Source organism: Leptidea sinapis, chromosome 40, assembly GCF_905404315.1.
Source record: "Leptidea sinapis chromosome 40, ilLepSina1.1, whole genome shotgun sequence".
Classification (NCBI taxonomy): Eukaryota; Metazoa; Arthropoda; class Insecta; order Lepidoptera; family Pieridae; genus Leptidea; species Leptidea sinapis.
Genome location: NC_066304.1, coordinates 6448468 through 6473423, shown reverse-complemented (window position 1 = coordinate 6473423; position 24956 = coordinate 6448468). Strand labels below are relative to the sequence as shown.

General features: G+C 33.4%; 4 protein-coding genes across 5 annotated transcripts in view; 2 read left to right on the top strand and 2 right to left on the bottom strand.

Annotated features, from left to right (window-relative positions):
* Positions 1-4602: 4602 nt before the first annotated feature.
* Positions 4603-7614, top strand: LOC126976272 (proline-rich protein PRCC). Of its 2 annotated transcripts, none has more exons than XM_050824536.1 (6): positions 4603-4953; positions 5045-5211; positions 5304-5360; positions 5433-5903; positions 7019-7234; positions 7381-7614. In XM_050824536.1, the coding sequence occupies exons 1-6, from the start codon at positions 4863-4865 to the stop codon at positions 7465-7467; spliced, it is 1089 nt and encodes a 362-aa protein (XP_050680493.1). In that variant the 5' UTR covers positions 4603-4862; the 3' UTR covers positions 7468-7614. The 2 variants fall into 2 exon arrangements, with proteins under 2 accessions (XP_050680493.1, XP_050680492.1); XM_050824535.1 differs by having other exon boundaries at positions 4604-4953; positions 5018-5211.
* On the bottom strand, positions 7602-8572 carry LOC126976282 (28S ribosomal protein S11, mitochondrial). Its single transcript, XM_050824554.1, has 4 exons — positions 8326-8572; positions 8015-8246; positions 7852-7917; positions 7602-7780 (listed from the first exon to the last, which is right to left on the bottom strand). Exons 1-4 carry the CDS (start codon positions 8493-8495, stop codon positions 7673-7675), a joined length of 576 nt encoding a protein of 191 aa, XP_050680511.1. The 5' UTR covers positions 8496-8572; the 3' UTR covers positions 7602-7672.
* A 2041-nt stretch (positions 8573-10613) lies between these two features.
* LOC126976266 (unconventional prefoldin RPB5 interactor 1) lies at positions 10614-13098 on the bottom strand. Its single transcript, XM_050824524.1, has 4 exons — positions 12936-13098; positions 12618-12861; positions 11195-11837; positions 10614-11122 (listed from the first exon to the last, which is right to left on the bottom strand). The coding sequence occupies exons 1-4, from the start codon at positions 12993-12995 to the stop codon at positions 10663-10665; spliced, it is 1407 nt and encodes a 468-aa protein (XP_050680481.1). The 5' UTR covers positions 12996-13098; the 3' UTR covers positions 10614-10662.
* Positions 13099-23911: 10813 nt separating this feature from the next.
* LOC126976254 (NBAS subunit of NRZ tethering complex-like) overlaps positions 23912-24956 on the top strand; it is a 37977-nt gene continuing 36932 nt past the window's right edge. The window contains exons 1-2 of the mRNA XM_050824492.1: positions 23912-24306; positions 24388-24485. Coding sequence (XP_050680449.1) covers positions 24235-24306; positions 24388-24485 — 170 coding nt within the window. The 5' untranslated portion in view covers positions 23912-24234. The remainder of the gene's footprint in view (positions 24307-24387; positions 24486-24956) is intronic.

Sequence of the window (24956 nt, the reverse complement as noted above, 5' to 3'; positions counted from 1 at the left end):
GGTGGCCGCCGCGAAAAATTATGATTTCAGCAATATGGGTCTCGTATCCGAGGTTATCCAGGGTGCAGAGAACGATTTTGGGATCATTTTTGAAATCCAAGATGCCCACCGCGCAAAATTATGATTTCAGCAATATGGGTATCGTATCCGAGGTTATCGAGGGTGCAGTGAACGATTTTGGGATCATTTTTTAAATCCAAGATGGCCGCCGCACAAAATTATGATTTCAACAATATGGATATCGTATCCGAGGTTCTCGAGGGTGCAGAGAACGAATTTGGGATAATTTTTGAAATCCAAGATGGCCGCTGCGCAAATATATCATTTCAACAACGTGCAGAGAACGAATTTGGGATCATTTTTTAAATCCAGTGTCTATATGTGCCGATAAAGTGTCACGAAAATGTGGGACGTTTTTATCCAAGAAGAGGGAGAGGGATTTCAGCAATATGGGTATCGTATCCGAAGTTATCGAGGGTGCAGAGAACGATTTTGGGATCATTTTTGAAATTCAAGATTGCCGCCGCGCAAAATTATGATTTCAACAATATGGATATCGTATTCGAGGTTCTCGAGGGTGTAGAGAACGAATTTGGGATCAATTTTGAAGTGAAACTTCTTTGCCCGCATGAGGGTAAACTTTTTACGGATGAAACGGAATAAAGTGTCACGAAAATGAAGGACGTTTTTATCCAAGAAGAGGGGAGCGAGATTGAGTCTGATTGAGATAGAGTGAGAAAATACAAATGTAGCATGAAGCAGACGGTACCGCTATGAAGTAAAACAGATTTACTACCATCGTTGTATCATGCAGGTTTAGCGCGCGGCCGCGAGTATTTAGAACATCTTCACTGCTTGCTTTGTATCGTGCAGGTTTAATGAGTAATAATAATTAGTAAAACATTTAATAATTTCTAATATTGACAATAATCAATTGGTTTAGAGAACAGATTAGGATAATTATTAATATAAACGAGATTTAAAAATTGGTTTTCACAAATAAGTTTCACTTCTGACATGTGTACTTAGTACGCACGCCATATTTTGTTGTCTGGTGCTTTGGACGTAGCTTCCCCCCAAAGGACACTTCCCCTAAAGGTGGAGTTGAAAAAAATACTGGAGACTTATCTTGTGGGGTATCGTTGGATAGGTCTTCGAAAGTTAGATTCAGTATTGATACATGACATTTCCTTTGGTCTTTTGAAAATAATGCGTGATTAAGGAAGATGATTACAATATCTATTGAAATAACTCTTCTTGACATAATATGGTGGTAATTATTAATAAGAAGGGTTCTTGTGGTTAAAAAGGGGATGATTTTTTTTTGCATGTAGGTATCATTAGAGAGGTCTTTCAAAATCAAATTTTGAGATTTTTTAATTAGGTTGGTAACGGAATGTGTTTTGTAAATATTGTGGGCGAAAAGTCGAAACGTAAATATTTATATATTTAGGGAATGAAGAATAAATTTAGCATGTGGGATATTGTTAGACAGGCCTTTTATGACACCCATGAAGAGAAGTTGGTAAATTTCATAGGCGCCATCTTGGATTCGATTTTATATAGACCTTATATTTAGAGATGACCTTATATTTTTAGTTTTGTTAGATTTAGTTTCATTTCAACGCTACCGAAAAATATCTTATTTTTATCGGATTCGTAAACGCGTCCGTAAATATAAACAATTCACGTCATACAAAAACTAAGCCGAAATGTGGCACATGCCACAAATTACAGCATAACTAGTAAGCTTCGACTGCTATATTTATACATTGCTGAGTTTACTCCAGTTACACACATCTATAAATAATATTAACGGTCGATAGGCAGTAATGTAAATATTTTATCAGTTTAAGCTGCATATATTGAATTTAAATCCCGATTTGGAGAGTGACATCAGTGGAGTAACAGTACTAACGGTTAGGTATTTTCTTAAATCCTGACGTAACAGAGAGTTGCTATAAGTTTCATGTTTGTCAGCCTGTGTCTGTTATCGGATCAAGATCTGTTTAGTCGGCGGTTTTATACGTTTTTAATAAAAAAACACACTCATATTATGCAACATGTATTATATATAGGTACATATAAATATAGCAAATGGATACTATTTTTGTCAGAGGATCTATGTCGTTGCATATACACAAGTATTTCCACTAAAAATAGAGTTAATTACAGGTTTTGAAAAACTCTATCTCAAGCTGGCAGGCCTGTGGCATTTTTCACGAAAATGCTAAACAGTAGTGAACTCCACCACTCGGCTATAGAGAAAGAAGCTTACGCCATAGTGGAGTCACTGAGAAAATGGCTCCACCTTCTCATTGGCAAACCGTTTCTTCTTATTACTGATTACTGATCAGGGGCTGTATCATTAATTTTCTATAATAAACTTAGAAGCAAAATTAACACTGAAAAAATACAATGTTGGCGAAATAAAGCATTTAAATGAAATAATTCCACCACCATCTTACCTTCTTACTCAGATCGTGGGACGTCTTATATGTCAAATGAGGTAATTTTTTTTAACTGAATAGGGATCGCTTCTAATAGGAGAACGCTATATTATCCAAGAGGAAATGGCCAAGTAAAACGATTTAACGTAGCTCTTTGGCAAGCCATTCAGCTATCACTTCGCTCGTATAAAAATCAACAGAAAATATGGAGCAAGTACTTCCTCAAGCGTTACGCTCTATTCGATCTTTGCTGTGCACGGCCACTCATTGTTTGCCGGACGAGAGGATGTTTACTCACACCAGAAGATCGACGAAAGGAGTATCCATACCAACTTGGTTTACAGGATGAGATTAAGTGCTAATGCGTAAATTTAATCGCGTCGGTAAATATCGACCAATCTTTGTGGAAGTGACGTGCTGCATGTGAATCCGGACTACTTCTGTGTTCACCTTGCTGATTGACGAGTTTTTCAAATTTTAAATGTGGTTAAATCCAAAAAACATTAAATACTTTAGTGGTGAAATATAAATATACTTATTTGGTTTGTAAATTTTTTCACATCTCTCTCTTGCTACCAACTGGCGCCAATTGTCTTCCACTATCTCGGGTAGTCGGGAAAGCTGAAAAATATTATCACTAGGTAACGATACTTCCGTGATAACGTGTAAATAGCACTAGTATGTAATTGTTCACGTTCTTGTAAGCCGTTCACATTACACAAAATACAATATTGCTAATCATAGTTCACTAGGCCTTTAAAAATATTTTTTACAAAACAGCAACCGACTTCAAATACACTATTCCAAAACAATAGGTATAATATGCACTAAAAAGTATAAAAATAATTGCGTATTTTTAAACAATCTAATTAATATGTCTAATTTTAGTAACGATTATTGTTGGTTGTTTTATTGTTAATTTTTTTTAGATTTTTACTGAATCTGAACTACACTAACTAATAACTTGTCCAAATAAAATATGTAGATCTACTAAATTTTGCAACGCAGCAATGAACGTAAGCGCATTGCAATTTTATTACAGACAGTTAGAAATTCTGTCACAGTTCGCACCCTTACTTTCAGTCGTTAAGGAGTTCTATTGATATTTCACTGCGACGATTATTACTTGAACATAACGATGTGGCGATAGGTGACTCAAATATCCGGATAGCATATAAAAGATTCGGCCTAATATCGTTAATTTTAGCCTAAGAATTGAAGAGTTCCATTACTTTGCCATGGATCCCATAATCAGAACGTAACCAAACTCTCACCAAAGTACCTTTGAAGTACCTATGTTATTTCCAATAAAAAAATATATCGAAATCGGTTGGTGCTATATTGAGTTATTCATAAATTTGTCGCGTACATACTTATAACAAATTTAAGACTTTTATGTTTTTCTCAATATTGTTATTATCAGATCTGGACCAAAATGGGATATACCGACGAATTAAGAACCTCCTCCGTTTTTGAAGTTGGTTAAAAAAGAATTATCAAAATCGGTTAACCCAGTGTTCTGTGAACGGCTGTGTCACTTGGCGTTGCGTAGAGACGTCGCTTCATTGTGTGTCTTCTACCGCATTTATCACGGGGAGTGTTCCGAAGAGCTGTTTAACCTGATTCCTGCCGCCGAATTCCACCTTCGCACGACACGCCACAAGTTAGGATATCATCCTCACCATCTGGATGTGTGGTGGTCCTCCACAGTGCGGTTTTCAAAGAGCTTTCTTCCACGTACTACAAAGCTGTGGAATGAGCTTCCTTGTGCAGTGTTTCCAGGACGATACGACATGGGTACCTTCAAAAAAAGCGCGTACACCTTCCTTAAAGGCCGGCAACGCTCCTGTGATTCCTCTGGTGTGGCAAGAGATTGTGGGCGGCATAAAAAAAAGATGATAAGTCACACCACCTTTTTTTGAGTCGTTAATGTATTATTTAAGCACTTTTTCACTTCACTTAGGCTTGTTGATTGACACACAGTTGACACACGACTAAAGAGAAAAGTGTGCTTGTCTTTAAGCACATTTTTGCCCGTTTTTTTCCGTTATCAGACTTCGAATGATATGTCCATTTGTATAGAACATCATTGCCATATATCCATAGTCATGAAATCAATTTAAAAAAAAATCAAAACTTCAAAAGGCAAAACTGTAAATAACACTACTACAACTCAATTCACAATACTTACTGCGAATAATATTTATATTAGTGCTAGGCTATTTGGCGTAAATTATATTTTAGGCGTTTATTTAGAGTATATATTATATTCAGTAGGATTGGTTTGGAGTATTTGAATATTGATACTACAAATACCTATTTTTAAGTTTAAATATTTTTGTAATTAAGCTTCAAAAGCTTAAAAGTTAATACATATTTCGTTTAAATTATCCAAGAAGTCAAGAACCAAGAATGGCATTAGTTGCATACGATAATAGTGACTCTGACACTGATTATGAAGATGAAACTAGTGAAAACCCAAATGACGTAGTAGTACCAAAACGTAATAAAACATACAAATTTTAATAAGTATTTTTTATTTTTATTATATCTACTTGGATTTTCAGTTCCCCCATCAATCTTGAATACTATAGACGGAAATCATGAAGGATGCAATGAAAAAAACCTTTTTATTGCACTGCCAAAACCAACGATTTCTAAATCAAGTCTCAAAGAAGAGAATGATGAATTTCTTCTGAAAAAAGAGAAACAACCCGATGTTAAACCTAAATCAAGAATCACAGTACCTTCTCTAAATGATGTAAGTTACTAACAAGTATTATTCATAAAAATGGTGGACTACTTATGTTTTTATTATTTGTATTATATTCACATTACAACATCAATTTTCAGTTTAAAGATGTAAAAAATACTATACCAGATGGCATCAAATCAAAACCAACAAATGGAGTAAGTTTTGTTTTATTTTTGCAATACTGAAATGGTGGCCTCAATTTATTAATGCATTTTATTATGTTTTAGAAAAAATCAGGCCTGCTTAGCTTATTGCCACAACCTAAAAGTGAGTCAAGTATGTCAAAGATAATTGTACCACAATCTGTTAAAAAGAATAATCAACTAAAACCTGTATTAAAGACGACATTTTCATCTAAAGATAAAGGTGATCATAATAAAAAATCTGTGATTGAGTATTCTGATGAAAGTGATGATGAAATACAAAATGATTTCTTCTCAATAAATAAGAAGGTTGAATTACCTCCAGTTGAAGTATATCCAGATATTGATATTAAAGAAAGTGTATCAGATAAGAAAGAACCCAGTATTGAGTCATACTTCAAGAAGGAAGATAATCATGTGGATCTTCAGAATAATGTATATTCGGATTCAGTAAATAATGAAAATTATATAGGATTCAATGCTGACTATGTAACTCCGGAAACATATAATAATAGTGTTCAGGCTGAGAGTAATGATGTTTTAGATGATGAAGCTGTATGTACCAATTTCATGTCATTCATAGTTATATACAGGTTGCCCCAGTAATGGGACATGAAGGGAAAGTACCTTAAATATCATAGATAGGGTATTTTACTGAAAAAAGACTATGTTATTTTTAAATGTTAGTAATTCTGCATTCAAAGATTTTCTAAAAATTACTTGCCTCGTCTGGGAATCGAAACAACTTAATTGTAAAAAAAACACTCGTACTTTTATGATATATAGATATGAGAAAGTAGTCAATTAAGTGGGTATTTTTTTGTAAATTAATTAATTAAATGCTCAAAATGTGATCCCTCCTGTCTTACGCAAATCGCCAATCTTTTAATGAGTTCGCTGCCTTTTGACTTTCTTATCATTTTATGGTGAATACTCAATATGATATGGCACAATTCTGTTTGTAACTCGCCCACGTTCTCATATCACTCTTAAACTAATAAAAACCTTTGCCATAAAGTATTTTAAGGATGAAGTGGGTACTTATTTACGAATAATCAATGCTATCTATGGAATGATAATATCTCTACTTTTCGGATGTTGTCATCGGCAATAAACAACTTTCTTGAAATTTTACTCAAACATTTTACATTGCTCCTTTCTTTTAAAATACTATGTTACTTAAGAAGAAGAGTTATTAGTTTTTGGCTATTCTTTCGATTGGCATCATAAAAGTAGGGGTGTTTTTTTTTTTACTTTTAAGTCGGTTCAAGTCCCAGAAGAGGCAAGTAATTTTTTGAAAATCTTTGAATGCAAAATTACTAACTTTTAAAAATAACAAAGTCTTCTTTCTGTAAAATACCCTATCAACGATATCCAAGCTCTACCTAAGATATATAGTCTTTTATGAATAGCAAACTTGCATGGATTATAAGTTTGTTATAAAATAAATTGTTATTGCTATTGTTTTCCTGATGTGTTGTAGTAAAATATGGTAAAAGTAAAATGATGAAACCAGTTCTTACTGGGTACCACAAATATGGCACTGCAATGCAATTATAATTATTATAATTGCATTGCAGTGCCATATTTGTTTGCTTTATAGAAACCATAGGGTTAAGACAATATTTGAATTTATATGTTGTATTCCTAATTGTTATTTTTTTTATAAGATATTAAAACTATGTGGAGCAAGAGGTAAGCGCAAACGAGAAGAAATACAAATTGTGGATGTTAACCAACAAGACGTTCTGAAAGACGCTAGAGAACTATTAATGAAAGGCCTTATGGATGACACTACAAAACGACAATCACATAGCAAAAAGAGAGGCAATGAACCAACAAGTCAACAAAAGAGAAAGCATCAAATAACTTATCTGGCTCATCAGGTGGGTTACTTAAATATAATATTGTATGATTGGCACGCTAAACCCTTCATTAATTCTTTTGTCTTGAAAGTATAGGGTCAAGACACAATGTTTATGATCCCCATTATGCACAAATATTTCTAATATGTTACTTTCAATGCTTTCAGGCTAAAGCTAATGAAGCAGAGTTACAAAACCAATGGGCCAACAATAGAATGACAAAACGGATGACACAATCAAAATATGGATTTTAATAGTATACTTAAGGATTATGTATTAAGAATACTACTTATCAATACTTTTTGTACACCTTGTTGGGCAGAAAATTTATATCTTACCCAAATAGTAACCAAGATTTTCTATAGTTATATTTTGTAAATAAAATATGTTTAGTGAAAAAAGTTTTTTATTGACTTTAATAGTAACTAATTAACTGTAGCTCTATAATATCTGATAAATTTATAATCTTCGAGCTTTTCTGGGCCTCGGTGGATTCCATGAAACATGAGTAGCATCTGTTACTGACACAATCTGCAACCCACCCATTTGTAATCCCTTTACAGCAGACTGAAACAACACAAAATATAATTTCAAATCTAAAACTTCTTGATATAAGGATAGTGAATGTTTATTCTTACCAATCTTCCAGGTCCTAGGCCTCGAACTCGTACTCTTATTGTTCTGAACCCTCTATCAATTGCTTTCTAAAATGAAATATAATATTAAGATGTATGAGGATTATTGTTACCTTAACAATCCTGAGGAGGGAAGAGCCTGACTAATACAACAATATCCACTTACTGTTGCAATGCTAATTGCTGTAGTTTGTGCAGCAATGTTGGTTCCTTTCTTTGTGTTTTTGAACCCATCAATGCCACAAGATCTAATCAATTTTACACTGCCTTCCGCATCCGTTATAGTAAATATGGTATTATTTTGAGAAACACGTACATTGCAGATTGGCAATGATTTATATGGAACTCCATCATACAAGTTATTATCCGAATCAAGCGTGGGAAACAGATTTTTCTTCCTAAAATGAATTTGACACGATTGAATATAAATTTACGAAGATCAACTAGGTATGCCTTATCTCTTCTTATAATACCTACTGCTTCAATACAGAGTCCAGATCAATTATTTTTTCACCTTGCACTCCTTCATCATCGGCGGGTATTCTTTTATGGTCAAACCGTTCCGTTCCTAAAGCTGTTGATGTATTAAATAAACGGAAAGAACTACACACGGACCTAAAGATAGTATTTCTAATAGAATTAATCATTTTTAATTTTGTTACACAGTGTTAGTCTCGTAAGTGGTAACAAACAACAACAATACAATAGAATTTTTTTTTTGACATAAGCATAACCTCAAAGTACATAATTTTTTTTATCGTTCATCAATTGAGTACCTAAGCTATAATCTTTCAGTTTTTTAAACGAGCGAAAACAGGTCACCTGATTAATGACCTAAGTGATCTTCGCACTCAACGTTATCTTGCTACATCAGAGGAATTTCAGGAGCGTGGCCGATCTTCTAGAAAGGTGTATACGCCTTTTTTGAAGTTGCGCATGTCGTATCGTCCAAAAAACACCACACAAGGAAGCTCATGCTCATGTTGTTTGTGGAAGAAAGTTTCTTGAAAACCGCACTGGATGTGTGGCGTTCCTTCACGAACGCCATTCCGATGCTATCGTATTTTGTGGCGTGTCGTGCGAAGGTAGTTTTTTTTAAAGGAAAAAGAGGATAAACTAGCGTACGGGTCACCTGATGAAAAAGTGATCACCGCCGCCCACATATTCTTGCAACACCAGAGGAATCACTGGAGCGTAACCGGCCTTAAAGGCCACTTAACTCAGTGGCAGGAATGAGGTCAAACATCGAGATGGTGGAGATGATATCCTAATTCGTGGCGTATCATGCAATGGTGGGAATCAGTTGGAACAGCTCTTCGGAACACTCCCTGTGATAAATGCGTGGATACACAATGAGGCGATGTGTGTCTACGCAACACCAAGTGATCTAGCCATTCACAAAGCACTATTTCCCCGACAATTCGAGCATCTCTGTGTTGCACGCGATCAAACGGTTAGAGGTAAACTGGGGTGCGGCAGACTATAGATGACAGGAATACTCCATAAGTGGCTAAACCTGCACTTTGTAGAGTGCTAGAATGTGGGCCGGCTTGAAGTATTCAAATATTTTTATTCAAAATAGGATATCACTTATTGAAAGTCAATATTTACCACTAATTGGTGTGCTCTATTAGTGACGCCTAGTCTTACTAGACAATCAATGCCGATATTAATACAATATTTGTGCTGCAGAAGAGGGCTATTCACGCTATTCATAACCTAGGTCCTAGAGAATCATTGAGAGCAAAATTCAAAGAAATTAACATCTTGACTGTTGCTTCTCAATATATTCTTGATAATGTAATGTATGTTCATAGGCACATGAGTGAATTTGCCAGAAACTGTCATAACTAACCATAATGTTAACACCAGGAACAGACAAACTGATGATGCCTACTACTCGGCTAGGTCGAGTTAGTAAGTCTTTTGCGGGGCGATGTATTTTTTAATCTCTAACTCTATTTATTAGTATAGATATGATATTGATGCCTATATATTAAACACATATGTGATGTGATTTTATTCAACTTTGTAAATCTCACATAGGGGAAAATAACTAAAACCCCTATTCTCATGTGATAATTCCTTATTTTTTAAGTAGAAAACATTTAGTACTAAACATTCTTTTTGTAGGCTAATTAGAACACTATTACTTTATTCACCTTTTTATGAGAGACCCACAGCATAAGCAGTACACCCAATCTAATTTCGAGTTACTGTATTTTGTCATAACTAACCATAATGTTAACACCAGGAATAGACAAACTGATGATGCCTACTACTCGGCTAGGTCGAGTTAGTAAGTCTTTTGCAGGGTGATATATATGCTTTTACAACAAGATCCCAGAAAATGTTCAAAACAAAAGTATTACATTATTCAAAAGAATTGTTAAAAAACGTTTGTGTGGTAAAGGTTACTATAACATTAATGACTTTCTTAATGATACCACAGATTGGGAATGGAGTGACCGCCCTCAGGCTATTAAATAATAAGTTTAATTGTACAATATTACTTTGTAAACATATTTATTTGATTAAAAAAAAAAGCCTGCTGAGTTTGTTGCGCCCATTCTTCTCAGGTCTGAGGCATTCATTTTGGAATGGGTGATAGTTTTTTGACTTTCAATAAGTGATGTCACATCCTATTTTGAATAAAAATATTTGAATTTGAATCACCTGTGTGGTACCTACTGATAAATAAACATTTGTTGTTCTATTTTTCTTTATTATATGCATGATTTCTAATATAATAAAAATAAAAGCAATAACAATTTGATTGATTTATTTCAAAACTCATAGATATATCTCAAGTGATTATGATAGCAATTTTTGCTTAAGTCTTTGTTTCTTAAATATACTAGCAGGCCTCTGATTATTTTCTTGTTTTGATATATAATTTTCTTTATTTTCTAATACATCTTTAATGATTATTTCTTGCCTAACTTCATCTAATCTGTTTATTTCCGATTGTGTTTCTTTAACCTTATCAGTATCATCAATTTTGTCACAATATATATTATTATCTCTCTTTAATATAGATTTGGTCTCATCAGTAAACATGTGAGAAAAGGCTACATAAATATCACTTGGTTTCATTATGCCACTTTCAGATCTGTATGGATTTGAACTAGGTACTACATCTGAATGCTTGAATGTTATTTCAAATGTTTCAACATCATCATCATCACATGCAAAAGAAACTCTTTTTTCATGGTCACTAACCACATTTTTTGTATTATTATCATCACCTGCATCATCTAGTATATTTTCTAGTCTGAAAAAATTTACTATGAATTAATTATATGGAATTCATATATAAACCATCTAATTTTACTTTGAGGCTTACCTGTCCATTTCATCTTCTACCTCTTCAAGCTTTTCTATTTCATCTAACCTAGAAAGTAAATCATTTTCAGTTTTACTGTTTTTTCCTTTCATATTTTTCAATTCAAGTAATTTATTTTCTAAATGTTTTTGTCGGTTCAGAACCTGCTCTAGCAAATCATTTGATGTTTGCTCCCTAGCTTGGATGTTCAATATATGGGCATCAGTTGTAACTCGGTTACAATCCACATTATTTATTGGTTTTTGTAGGTCATTTAAATTATGGAAGTTAGCCTTAAATGGTAGTAAGTTAGAAGAATCTTCTTTCTCACTTCTAGTATTAATATTATCATCTGTATCAACAATGCCATCAGGTGTCATCATTTGATTTTCTAACTCCTCTTGTAATTCTAGTTCTTCTAGTCTTTCCCATAGTTCCTTATCATTTATTTCTATTTTGTTATCCTCATTTTTCTTTTCTTTGCTCAGATTATATTGCCTAAGTCTTTCTCTGTGCTGTATTCTCCACAATTTATCTTCTTCATCTGTACATGTTTCAATAATGTCCTGACCACATTTGTTTTGAATAGTTTCCTTATTAAGGTTTAGTTGGCTTTGTAAATATGTCTTCTCCTTCCTATAAACATCTACTTTGGATTGTGCATCTACAAAAGTAAAAACATTTGGAGACTGATGGTGGTTTTATAATATCAAAGTAAAGAATTTTTAAACGGAATCACTATGAATTAAATGCATATTTGTAATAAAATAAAATATTTTTAACTTATGGGCACTGAGCTTGATTTCAGACCCAAAAAAGAAATTACTTAAATATTTAAATTTATTTCTTCACAAGAGGTGACCAGAAAAACATTGTTTCGCCATGTAAATTAAGTATCCAATGCACACTCACTGTATGTCACTATTGTATTGTCATTGACTAAATTATTTGTATTGCTAATATATATAGGTATTTCTAAGTAAAAAAAATATAGATTCCACATAAGAAATGACCATAATATCTATTAAACCTTCTCCGAAATACCCTGCATCTTATGGTATAAGAATTATTCCAATAGGTTCAGTAATTTTCACAGTATAACCGAAGGAACAAAACGGCTCTCTATTTATTAGTATAGATATGATATTAATGCCTATATATTAAACACATATGTGATGTGATTTTATTCCACTTTGTAAATCTCACATAGGTGAAAATAACTAAAACCCCTATTCTCATGTGATAATTCCTTATTTTTAAGTAGAAAACATTTTGCACTTAAATGTTCTTTTTGTAGGCTGATTAGAACACTATTACTTTATTCACCTTTTTGACTGCATTGCACATGAGAAACCCACAGCATAAGCAGTACACCCAATCTAATTTCGAGTTACTGTATTTTATTTCATATAAATTTTAAACAACTGAAATACAATCATTTTACCTTTAATTCTATGTTGTCGAAGCACTTCTGCTTGATTAAGAGAACATTTAACAAAGTAATCTGCCCCTAAGGCAACAGTAACTTCATTCGTATGTTTCAGAGCTCCTCTAAATAAAATCCTGTTTCCAATTGGAACCAGAATATCCACTTTTAGCTTATCGAAATAAAGTTTAAGATCTAACAAATTCAAGCTGTGTAAATAGTCTTCCCAAAACTTCAAGTTCTTTTCATTTTCCTGTAAGCTCTGCAATAAAGAATACATTGTTACATTAATCTAATTATTAAAAAGTGGTACCAAGAGAGGAAGGCTCATATTACTTGTTTGTATAAATTGTCAAAAAAATTCATTGTTTTATTGAAACTATTTCCAATTTTCATTGACTATTTTTTTTTAGGTTTATTTTAGTATTTATTTTATCAATAATCAGAACATTTATAATTTATTTCACGATAGAGACCACAGAACGCTTTTTACTCTGACGAGTAGAAAGCCAACTTCATACTAAATAAATGCAAGTACGATATTAGCGCCCGTTTGTGCCACCGAAGCTAATCAGTAAAAAAAGGCGGGAGGTTTTGAATATTGCTAGGGAAGTTTAGGTATTGTACTTTTAGACATATCCATTCTATGGCGACCCTGAATGGGGGCTATAGAATGGACATAGTAAAACAACGTTCATACAATATAAATAGTCTATATTAGTAGAGACAGTCAAGAGACAGTAATAGTGTTCTGCCGGATTTGGTACGGCCGGACTATAGGAAAGTCCGTCCGGTAGGTGTGGATGCTGGTTGGGCGCCTCGCATCAATTGGTCTGCCGTCATACTGATACGGTCCGGAAGGTAATTTAATAATAACTTTTTTATGTTGGACAATGTGATATGCCATCAAATATGGTCTGCTACCAGACCGTGTCCGATGGTTTGGCTATTGTACCGACCTTGTGCTAAGGTTTTTGTAGTCATTAGTAACAGATTCAGTTTGAATCGTTATTCAATTCAATTTAATCTGTCTTGTACCAATAAAATAATTATTTCTCCGTTCAAAACTAATACTTTGGATTTTGGTGTATAATAAATATATTTTAGGGTATAATCATTCAATCTGCATCCGGGGGGAGGGGAGAGGGATTTTGAATATTACTTGCTCGGGTAGGTGTTTTTCAATATTGTAGTTTCGGTATTGGCTTAAAAAAATCACAAAATCCATCATTTAAATGAGGTAAAAAACATACAAAAATAAACACAGTTGAATTGTAAATCTCCCAATATATGAAGTCGGGTGAAAATAATGCAAAACTTAGTAATAATAATCTAAGAAGCGCTTAATAACCGTTGCTATCGTTATGTACGGCCTCTCTTTATATTTTTATAATATTTAACATAAAATAATTATAATAGGGTATATGCATGTAACATATATTTAGTTGAAATATTATTTTTTCTTATCTTTATTATTATTTATTTTATCTTAAACTGTTTTTATTATTAAATTTGTGCTGAATAATAAATATTAAATAAACAAAAGTGCAATAAATACGCGCGAAACAACGTGAAATATAAAACATCGAAACGCAATGGTCTTGGTTGAAGCGCAGTGTGACGTCAAAGTCTAGATAAACATAAGCAAAGGTATTTTAGATATTGTGAGGAATATGTGGAAGATAAATGGAAGATATGATTTATTAAAAAGTTACACGATATATATACAAAATCCTTAAAACTAGTTACCCAATTACAATCGTTACTTAAAAAATATTTACAAGTTCAGAAAATACACACCAATACTAGAGCTTACATTTTAACCAATAGTCAAACGTTTCATTCACTAAGAATTGAGAATAATATTAAGTGTTCTATCACGCTCTAAAACTAATGCTATCGCAGTTTGTGTAAACTCGCGTCGAACCTCGATCATACGATGTCAATGAGCATTCCGCACCTACGGCTGTTGCTCATTGATTAAAATTGCATGAATAGCGATCGACCCCCGAGTCCCGACGCTTCATTCGAGGACGCTCGGCCTTGCTGTGCGGATCACGTGAGTATATCTGTGATCGTCGAGAGAAAGTAGGATGCTTGAAACTTTACTGAGATGACTAAACTGGTGATCTGTATGATTCTATGAGTTGATCTACAGCATTATGAAATGGTTCTTTATCAGAGCTAATATTACGTTATACAAAATAAAATGTTCTTATCAGAGCTAATACTACGTTATATAAAATAAAATGTTCTTGTCAGAACGAATCTTTCGGCATACGCTTATTACAGTTATTATGCACGATTACTATTTCTACGATCTATAATGCTACGTTACAAGTTAGATATTAGACACTTGTGTTAATTGATATTATTGGTTGTAGGTACAGCTACAGTATGGTTCCTAGATATTATTTTCGGTGGTAAGCGAAATATTAAATTATATGTTGGTTTTTTATTATTCAATGATCTGTAGAATTATTATTCACAATAACTGAAAGTGGATTTGCTAAGACGCAATCAAATAATCTTCCAAAAATAGTTGCGTTTATGATGCTGCTTGGTGACGTATTTTTGTGTTTCGAACCCAGATTTTTTTTTTATATGAGAGGGGGCAAACGGGCAAGAGGCTCACGGGATAGGGAGAGGTGAGGCAACCGCCCATGGACATCCGCAACAACAGGTGTGTCAAGAAATGCGTTGCCGGCCTTTAAGGTAGGAGTATGCTTTTTTCTTGAAGGTCTCTAAGTCGTATCTGTTCGGGAAGACTGCTGCCGGTAGTTGATTTTATTTCTTCTCAATTTAAAAGAGTGCAAGTTGCAAGGTAATTATGTGATAATTAATTTGAATTTTAAATTTTCTCACATTAATTTCTAAAACTAAACGTATTATATAAATGCAGAAAATATAATTTAATTGGAATTATCATATCCATTGCTTTTTTCTGTTATTAAAGATCATTAACATATGATTCTCGTTGAGATCAATGTTAAAATTCTGTTTTAAATTTTTGCATTTTTAAAGAAACAAACAATCAGACTATAAACTAATAAAAAAATTACACTTTTAAATCATTTAACTCACTTCAAAATTGGTACCTTGAATATATACCACAGCAACATAAGCAAGTTGTCTGAGATACTTTATCTCTTCTCATTGATGTTTTTGTATGGAAGAGAGGACAAACAAGAGTAAGGGTCATCTAATGTTAAATGATCACCGTCACCCACATTCTCCCGCAATACCAGAGGAATTGCAAGAGTGTTGCCCGGCGTGATACATGCGGTAGAAGACGCACAATGAAGTGAGCTCCCTATGCAACGCCAAGTTATCTAGCGGTTCACAGAGCACTGAGTCCCCGACAATTCGAGCAGCTCTGCTTTGCACTCGGTCAAATGGTTACTGTTTATACCACTTGGCTCGAATAGTTGAGACTCTTGGAACTCTTACTTTCTCTAGTTTCGAAGTATCTTTGCCAAGCAGGCACCAGAAAATACTTTTAAGTAAGATTTTGACTTTGGTCAATTATTTTGTCAATCACAAAATGTAATTAAATTAAATACATTTCACCAGAATTGTTACAAATTTGGTTACACAAGACAAGTGCTGACCCGACAAAACCCCGCGCCCGCTCACTGTATGAATTATCACTATATGTACTTAATGAAATGTCATGGACTGAATTAGTTGTATTGCGAATTTATAGGCATTTCTAAGTAAAAACAAAATAGGTTCTAAATAAGTAATCATCAACATAATTTATACTTAAATATTCTCCGAAACACTACGCTGCATCTACGGCGGCGAGTGGGACGGGTCGTTCCCTTCCCTAAAATATGGTCTCGAGGGAGGCGATGGCTGGCCCATGCGTCATGCTCGTGAACGGGCGCTGCTTGTGGTGGCAGGATGATCCTGTAGCCGGAAACTCTACCTCATGGTTTTAAGATTAAAAATTATATTTTTTATAATTGCTAATAAAATGGTCGCTAAATACCTTTATTTATTAACGGTGTGTGTGGATTGATGCATCTACTGTACCATGGCCTAGTATTATTGTTCATACAGTAGTATTCGGCCGTGACTGTACTCAATAGCTCTTTTTTTACGTATTATTTTATATATTTTTTTTGAGTATTTGTAGTTTGAGTATTATTGTTGCATCACTTTACATATATTGTAACTGAAATAATTTGTGAGTGAGTGATTGTTACAAAGAGTTTCTTTAATCAATCAATCAATCAATCAAATTATTTGCGTATAAACATGGTATGTTACGATGGTATAATGTTACAGTTTCACATGTTGCGCCAGGCTTAACTAGGCATGCAAATTAATTTAATACAGTAAATAGTAAGGTAAATAACACATAACAAGATTAGATGATATAATATGTCTACATGTCAGAAACAATAAATATTAATTATCATAATACTGAAAAATAATACAGAACTACAGACTCACATAATAATAAAGTAATAACAGACTAACATAATAATAATAAATATTGTCTAATTAATTATTAACAAAAATTTTCACATTTTATGTTATGACATTACTCGCGTTCAGAAATTCATTTATCGTATAAAAGAGTCGTTCACTTAACCAGTGTTTAAGTTTTTTCTTTAAAAGTCTTTTATTAAATAATTTTAAATTAATGGGCAGTTTATTGTATATTCTGACACTCAAAGCAAGACAACTCTTGTCATACTGCAAGGTCAGTGGGATTTCGTCGAAAATTAGTCTATTTGGATCCCGGCGGTTTCTTTGAGGGTTAGTGTCACAAACATTCTTGAATAAATCACTATTAAATTTCACAAATACACACAGTTCATAGATATAAAGACAAGCAAGTTTTCCAAACAGAGGTCTGCAAGACTCATCAGGTGGCACGTTGCAAATAGCTCTCACACATTTTTTTTGCGATATGAAAACCCTAGAAATATTTGTACAATTACCCCACAAGAACAGTCCGTAACGCAAAACAGACTCAATGTAAACGTGATAAGCTAATAATGTTGTTTGTAAACAAATAACTTTTTTTATTTGCCGAAGAGCATAAACAAATTTGTTGATCTTGCTACAAACGTTAGAAATATGTGATTCCCATCTAATGGTGTCATCCAGGAGCAATCCCAAAAACTTTGTTTGATTTGCTGTGTTTACAGTGGTGGTATTATAATTAACATTTAGAATTGGGGTTTCGCGTTTAGTTGCATTAAATTGAACATAATTTGTCTTTGCCAGATTTATCTTAAGGTTATTATGTCTAATACATTGACTAATTGAATTCATCGTCATGTTTGTCAGCTTCATGATCACTTACGGAGGCATTTTTGTCAGAAGCCACAACTATGGAAATATCGTCTCCAAAGAGGACACATTTGTATTTTGTTATGTTTATAATGTCATTAATATAAATTAGAAATAGAAACGGGCCAAGAACACTTCCCTGAGGAACCCCGTATTTAGTTAATATATGGTCAGATGCGTATGACTTCATCTCGTTATTTTCATCAGGTTTCGTGATGCCTTCTTGCCACTTCTTCTTATTAAAGCTCAACCCTCAAAGGATGGAATGGATATAAAAAGAAAAGTCATTTCCTTGACCTGCCTGAATAAGGTGATTTTAATTTGATTACCCTAAAGGATTGAGCTTTTGATTACTGTTAGTAAAAATATAATATTAATTACAAGTTTAAGCAAAATTTTCAAATTGTAAGTAGAGGTATTTGGTGATTATTGCATGATATGTAGATTAGGATTATTTTATTGTTGTTTGCTGAGTTCTCGTAACAGGTTTCGTCATGCTAAATGTCACTGCTTGTGGCGGTGTCATGGGACGGGTCGTCCCCTTCCCTAAAATATGGTTGAGGGAGGCGATGGCTGGCTCATACGTCATGCTCGTGAACGGGCTCTGCTTGTGGTGACAGGATGATCCTGTTGCCGGAGACTCGGTTTCAGATTCTCAAAAGTTATTGTGTGTATATATATGTATGGATCGATATTAAAGAGTGGCAATGAGTTTCTTGCTACTTCTTCTCATTAACCCTTTACGAAGTAGCGGTAGATTCAATAAGAAAAATATTTTTTTTTGACATTCATAAGTGTCATTTCCGTGACTACGTGAATAAACTGATTTTGATTTGATTTGATCTAATCGTACAAGAATTATTCTGATCGGTTCAGTAGTTTTTGCAGTATAACCGAAGGAGAAAACCGGCCATACATTTATTAGTACAATATAGATTCTTGGGATATACTGTCATTGATACTTGTCATTGTCACTTGATAGACGTCACAGAAACCCCGCGCATAATGGCGCGTTTGAGTAGCTGAAATATATAGCCAGGAATGAATATTTATTTTTATAATCGAATAAGAATGTTTTTATCTATAATTTGATGTGTTTGATAATTTTAGGATGTAAAAAATCAAATTTAAGTATTGAATTCATGCATATACCCTATACCGCTTAGTAGCTATCTCTATGTCTCTATATCTATCTGTCAAGAACATATGTTTATGACATAAAAATATATTCTAAAAGAAGTGTTTTGGAATGCACGTGATGGAACCAACATGTTGGATGTTAGCTCCATAGTAAAAGTGCCTTTGACCGACTGCTATCAATCTATTGACAACCAGGTCAATAGTTTATGGGTCGAATTTTGGAAACAAGACCAAGAATAGAAGCGTAAATGGTATGGAAATATTCAAGCAAACTTACCTGTAGCACCATGGTATAACAAATTGAAAATGCCCAATCGGGACTTTATTACGACTATAAACAGACTGCGTTTTGGTCACTCCACCGTCCCGGCCCACCTGGCTCGGTTGGGCATAGTGGAGAGTAGCTACTGCACCTTCTGCAATAATTCTGTTGGTGATATCACAGGTTGGTGACATTTCATATTTAAATGTGAGTGCTTTTCGTTTGACAGATTGATTCTTGTCAGTGAAATTAGTGAAATAGTGCAAAATCAATTGACAGTGCAAGATCCCTCCCGCCGCCTGAGTGATATGTTGAAAAATAGATCCTATTACGTGCCTCTATATAAATTCATCAAAAATACAGTTGGGAAATTATAATATAATGTCAGGGTGGCATATTCCGTCTATTGGGTGAAACCGTCTACTTGAAATTATGTTCGTTATAGTCGAGCTGTAGCGTTTGTAAACGTGTCGGTAAAACAACATTGCTATTCACTTCTAACAAAATTTCTTAGATGGCGCTAGTCGCTATAAAAACGGGTAAAACAGTGTTCAAAGTTCAGTTGATTTTTCAAAGTGAAATGTGAGTGTCAATACACTGCCGTATTTTCTAAGGTAAGTTTAAATTATGTTACTTACAATACCAAATGACTACAATATATATAGTTGAGCGTACTTGTAAAGGTTTCGTGTATTATTTTGCGAGATAACGCTGCAAATTATTGGATTTATTCAACGTTACAAATTTATAACCACAAAAACGTTAAGTGCTTAATTCCGTCTACTTTGAAAGGGGCTAAATCGTCACATGACGAATTTGCCCCATTTCAGACATCGTAAACCTTTTTAGTCATAAGTTTTTAAAAGTGAACCAATGAATATTCGTCATAGGTACTAGGTAGGTTCATACCATAGAAATCGGAATAATAAGACATTTATTCCGATTTCTATGGTACATACTTACAGTTCAAAGAAAGTTCATTTGAAAGATAATATATATCATGTAATATTTGCAACAGTTATAGAAGAATCGCTACCACAATCGATTTAAGAAACCTTATTTTGTTATTCTGAAGATCAAAAATAGTTCTTGTATGTGTACTAAATTTAAAATTATATATTCGCTGAATGTTAATTTGTATTGATTAAATTGTTTCAGTTCATATCATCATCGTCACCGTCATTCATAATGGTACGTAAATATAAAAGACATACAAATAGAGGTGATTATGATAAAACTCAACAACGTGAAGCCGTCTTGGCAGTGCGTAATGGCACGTTAAGTGGTTATAAAGCTGCACAATTATACAAAATACCAAGAATGACAATAATGGATCACGTACATAAAAAAAGAAGCTCTAATATGATTGGGTGGAAAACCACTCTATCTTCCGAAGTTGAAATGAGTCTGGCATCCTGTCTTCATACTATGGAAACTTATGGCTTTGGATTGACAAGAGCAGATGTGTTAGATATGGTTGGAGAATACATAAAAGTAAATAATGTATCTTCGTCATTCAAAAATGGGATACCAGGCAAAGATTGGTTTCTTTCATTTTCAAAACGCCATAATTTATCGATTAAAAAACCCCAAACTGTGGAGTATGCTCGTAAAACTGCCATAGATCCGTATATAGTTTACCCATATTTTGATCTCTTAGAAAAAACTATAAAAGAATTAGATTTACAAGATAAACCTCATCTGATCTGGAACTTGGACGAGACAAGCTTCTCGAAAGACCCATCAAAAACAAAAATTGTTGGTGTGAGAGGCTACGCAGCTACAAGGGTCATTGCAACGCCGGGAAAAGATAATACAACGGTTCTTCTAGGTGCTAGTGCGGCTGGACAAAAAACACCACCACTCATTATTTTTAAAGGTAAAAACGTATGGGATGAGTGGACTTCTCCAGACGCTTATCCGGGCACTACAAGAATGGCTGGATGGAGTCTAAAGTCTTCGAAGCATTTAAAAAAAAACTTTTTTGCCTACGTTAGGCAACCAACGTCCAGCACTTTTAATTTATGACGGCCACTCTACGCATGTGGGCTTAAATATCATACAAGAAGCTCGCAGAGCTAACGTGACGATATTAAAAATACCGGCCCATACCAGTCACGTCTTCCAACCACTGGATGTATCAGTCATGAAATCATTTAAGTATCAATGGGATATAATGTTAGTCCAGTGGCAAAGGCTAAATATTGGTAAACCATTGCCAAAAAAGGATTTCTCCAGATTGATTGGATCAATATAGACCAACATAAATCCTCAAATTTTACGAAATCGGTTTAGAAAGGCAGGCATCTATCCAACAAAACGAAATGAAATTGAAGAACGGCTATTCGATCCATTACAACTAAAACGTAAAACATTATGTTTTAAACCCACATACTCAGTTGAGAGAGGATCCTCAGACGTTATTATGCATCACTCTTAACAGTATCAATAACCAATTTTGTAGTAATAAAATACAAATAAATTTATCCAATGATTTATCAGAGAATAATACAATCTCTTTTGAAGAGCTACTTCTCCAAAAAGTACAACGCAGCGAAAATATTTCCAAACCAAAAAGACGAAAAGTGGCATCAGGTGCAGAAGTAATTACTCACGACGACGTGGTCAAGTTCAAAATTGACGAAGAAAATAGTAAAAAAAATATAAAAAGAAAAATACAGTCAAATCTGGTGAAGAAAAATACAGATAACGTAGTTCTCTTAAGTAATTTAGCAAGGGACAGCTCTCAGTCAAAACCTTTTACCGCAATAAATAGCCAGTATATGTCTGATTGTTTTGAAAATCACGAACTTGATTCCCCTAAAGTTAAAATTACATCCAACGTAATTATAAAAGCCGCAACGAGACCACATGAGGATATAAAACCAGGACCTTCAGGATTAAAATCTGCAAAGAAAACTAAAATTATTAATACTAACGCTACTTCAATTCAGATTCCTGCAAAGAAAATAGTAACAACAGTTAAAGGAAAAGGAATTGGCAAAAAGAGCAAAGGAAAAGAAAATAAAATACCTCAACTAGAGAAGAATGACAAGAATTTGGACCATAGCAAGCACGCGAAAATAATAAAACGAGAAAAACAAATTTCTCGATCTAGTTCTGCCACCAGGGTGTCTGGACGATGTTTATTCAGATACGTTAATTAAAGTACCTGATTTTGAGAGTCAATCACATCACTCACAAAATCAGGTCTCAAAAACCGAAAGCAACGAAGAGACTGAAAAAAGTAAGGCTAAAAATAGTAGTTTAAGAATCAACTTAAGAAATAAGCGTAACGTTAATAAAAATGATACAAAACTCAAGACACCTGAATACTTATATTCTATAAATGACCATGTTTTAGTACGGTACTATAACAGGAATAAGTGGACATACTATGTTGGCATTATAGAAAATAATTATATTCAAGGTGAAGAGATTTATTATTCTGTTCAAATTTTATAAAACTATTAAAAGTCCTAAGCTTTTGTTTAAAATGGCTAAAATAATAGATCTAGATAATGTGCCCGATGGATCAATCGTCAAAAAGGTCAGTTTACATAATGATGAACAAATTTTAAATGCCTTAATTTTGTCTTGTGAAGACGATGAGCTCTATTTTTATTAAAAGAACATATTCAAACAACATACTAATACTTCAAGTAGGTACATGACAGTAAATAGTTACCTAAAATTATGATAGTAGTAAGTACTACATGCCGAGTACAGTATGCAGTCTCGACACAGTTTAATTTTTTTTATAAGTAATACAAATTTTGACTTACCGAATTATTTTTGTCGCTAAGCGACCGTTATGTTTACTTAATTAGTTTACGTTCTATTTTAAATGTTTTGTTTTTGATATTGTTTATCTTTGATACTTTTCATTTAATATTTTGTTGATTTTATAGTTTCTATAATCAGACTGATTGTTAACTTTTATAAGACTAAGTAGGTAAATACCATTTGTTATTTTTAGGTTTAAAGATTGTTACTTAAATAAAACTTTTTTCGATACCAAATGTGTGCTATTTTTTATTAAGAAGGTATACCTATACCTAACCAAACTAAACTACCTAAAAATGTTGACAACCACAGCTTGTTAAGATATGCCGAAATTGCCCCCGAAAATGATTTTTATGTATGTAATATTACATAGATCTTATGTATAAGATCCTTAAGCACAGAATTGACTGTTTTCTGATAACGCATGTCTTTATTACGTGCTTCCGTAAAACTACAAAGGATTTCAATAAATACTTCTAGTGTGACGGATTTTCCCGATTTCGAAGGGAAAATCCGTCCACTGTTCAAGTTTTAAAAAGTTGTTTATTCTAGTACTAGTGATAGTTTCATTAAATAAGATCACGGTATTTGAAACTTTAAAACATTATCATTTTCATTGAACCATAACGTTGATCCTAAATCAAAACATTTATCGGAAATGGGCATTCCAATATAAGGTGAAAAAAACTATGCCGGAATTAGCCACCCTGACCTTAATTACCTAATAAAAATACTCAAGATTTGGCCTAAAGGTCTAGATACCATAAACAAAATATACTCCAAAAAAAAAAAGTTTTTGGAAATTGGAATTTGGTTGGAATCATATTGGAGTTGATTAAGATCAAAGAGTATAATAATAATTAAGATTGTGGATGATATTATGATGATAGATGTGCATTCGACGTTTGCTAATTGATTATTGATATTTGAATTTTGATCGGGTAGTGTATCGGAAGTACGATAAACACGTCATAATAATTCATATATTTAAAACATCAACAACATCAGTGTGAACTGTAGAGTTCAGTGTTGTTTTTAACAGAAAACTGAATTTATACAAAATATTTCAACATTTTTATCTAAATAATATAGGGAAGTACGATTTAAAAATTTGTTTATTTTCTAATGCTATAGGCGATGTCGGAAACAAAATCGATATTGCACGAACTTTACGTGTTTTCTGAGTGGAAACCAGAACCTGAGTATTTGGTAATTATTTAGATAATCAATGAAGGCTAAATAAACAATTAAGTAATTTGTTATATTTTCTTTATTCTGTGTTTTTTTTAGCAAAAGCCGGATAATATTTTCCCAGAAACTTTATCAGGACTCTGGAAGTGGCTTAAATTTTTTGGTCCCAAAAAGAGCCTTATTGATAGTGTTACTGCGTGAGTAAAATATTTGGATTATCAACAAAAATATTATAAAACTTTGAGCAAAATCACTACCCGAAGTTACTTCTTTAAGAAAGAAGAATAATAAAAGAACTTTAATAATTCAATCCAAGAGAGTTGAGAACCTTACAACCAAACACAAATATTATGTTCTCTTAAAGTGCAAATCACCCTTACTTTAAATTTAAATCCTCCGTAAGCTAAGTTTAAGAAAGTTAAAATTTAATTTTTATGAGATGAAGTGTTTGTAAGACACCCTGCCCGCAGTGCCTCTCAGGATTCTCAATTGAACTCCAAATTCTTCACTTTTTGACATAAGACTTTGAATCTCATTAGCCCAGTTATTTCAAGACCTATGGTGCTCTTCTAACCTAAACACAATAAAGCCAGAAAATTACCACTTCATGGAAGAAAAAGTTGGCTTTCTCTACCCTGTGTGCAAAGAAGGTTCACTGGTATTAGAGC

What these genes read in the sequence shown, in the direction of transcription:
- LOC126976282 (XM_050824554.1), bottom strand. Translation starts at nt 8,495, where the DNA reads ATGATTAATTCTATTAGAAATACTATCTTTAGGTCCGTGTGTAGTTCT. An exon ending in CTGGACTCTGTATTGAAGCA is followed by an intron (nt 8,247 to 8,325) that starts GTAGGTATTATA and finishes AATTCATTTTAG; the next exon opens with GAAGAAAAATCTGTTTCCCA. An exon ending in CAGCAATTAGCATTGCAACA is followed by an intron (nt 7,918 to 8,014) that starts GTAAGTGGATAT and finishes ATTTCATTTTAG; the next exon opens with AAAGCAATTGATAGAGGGTT.
- LOC126976266 (XM_050824524.1), bottom strand. Translation starts at nt 12,995, where the DNA reads ATGAAAATTGGAAATAGTTTCAATAAAACAATGAATTTTTTTGACAAT. An exon ending in TTGACAATTTATACAAACAA is followed by an intron (nt 12,862 to 12,935) that starts GTAATATGAGCC and finishes TCTTTATTGCAG; the next exon opens with AGCTTACAGGAAAATGAAAA. An exon ending in TCGACAACATAGAATTAAAG is followed by an intron (nt 11,838 to 12,617) that starts GTAAAATGATTG and finishes TTACTTTTGTAG; the next exon opens with ATGCACAATCCAAAGTAGAT.
- LOC126976272 (XM_050824535.1), top strand. Translation starts at nt 4,863, where the DNA reads ATGGCATTAGTTGCATACGATAATAGTGACTCTGACACTGATTATGAA. An exon ending in TGACGTAGTAGTACCAAAAC is followed by an intron (nt 4,954 to 5,017) that starts GTAATAAAACAT and finishes TTGGATTTTCAG; the next exon opens with TTCCCCCATCAATCTTGAAT. An exon ending in AATCAAAACCAACAAATGGA is followed by an intron (nt 5,361 to 5,432) that starts GTAAGTTTTGTT and finishes ATTATGTTTTAG; the next exon opens with AAAAAATCAGGCCTGCTTAG.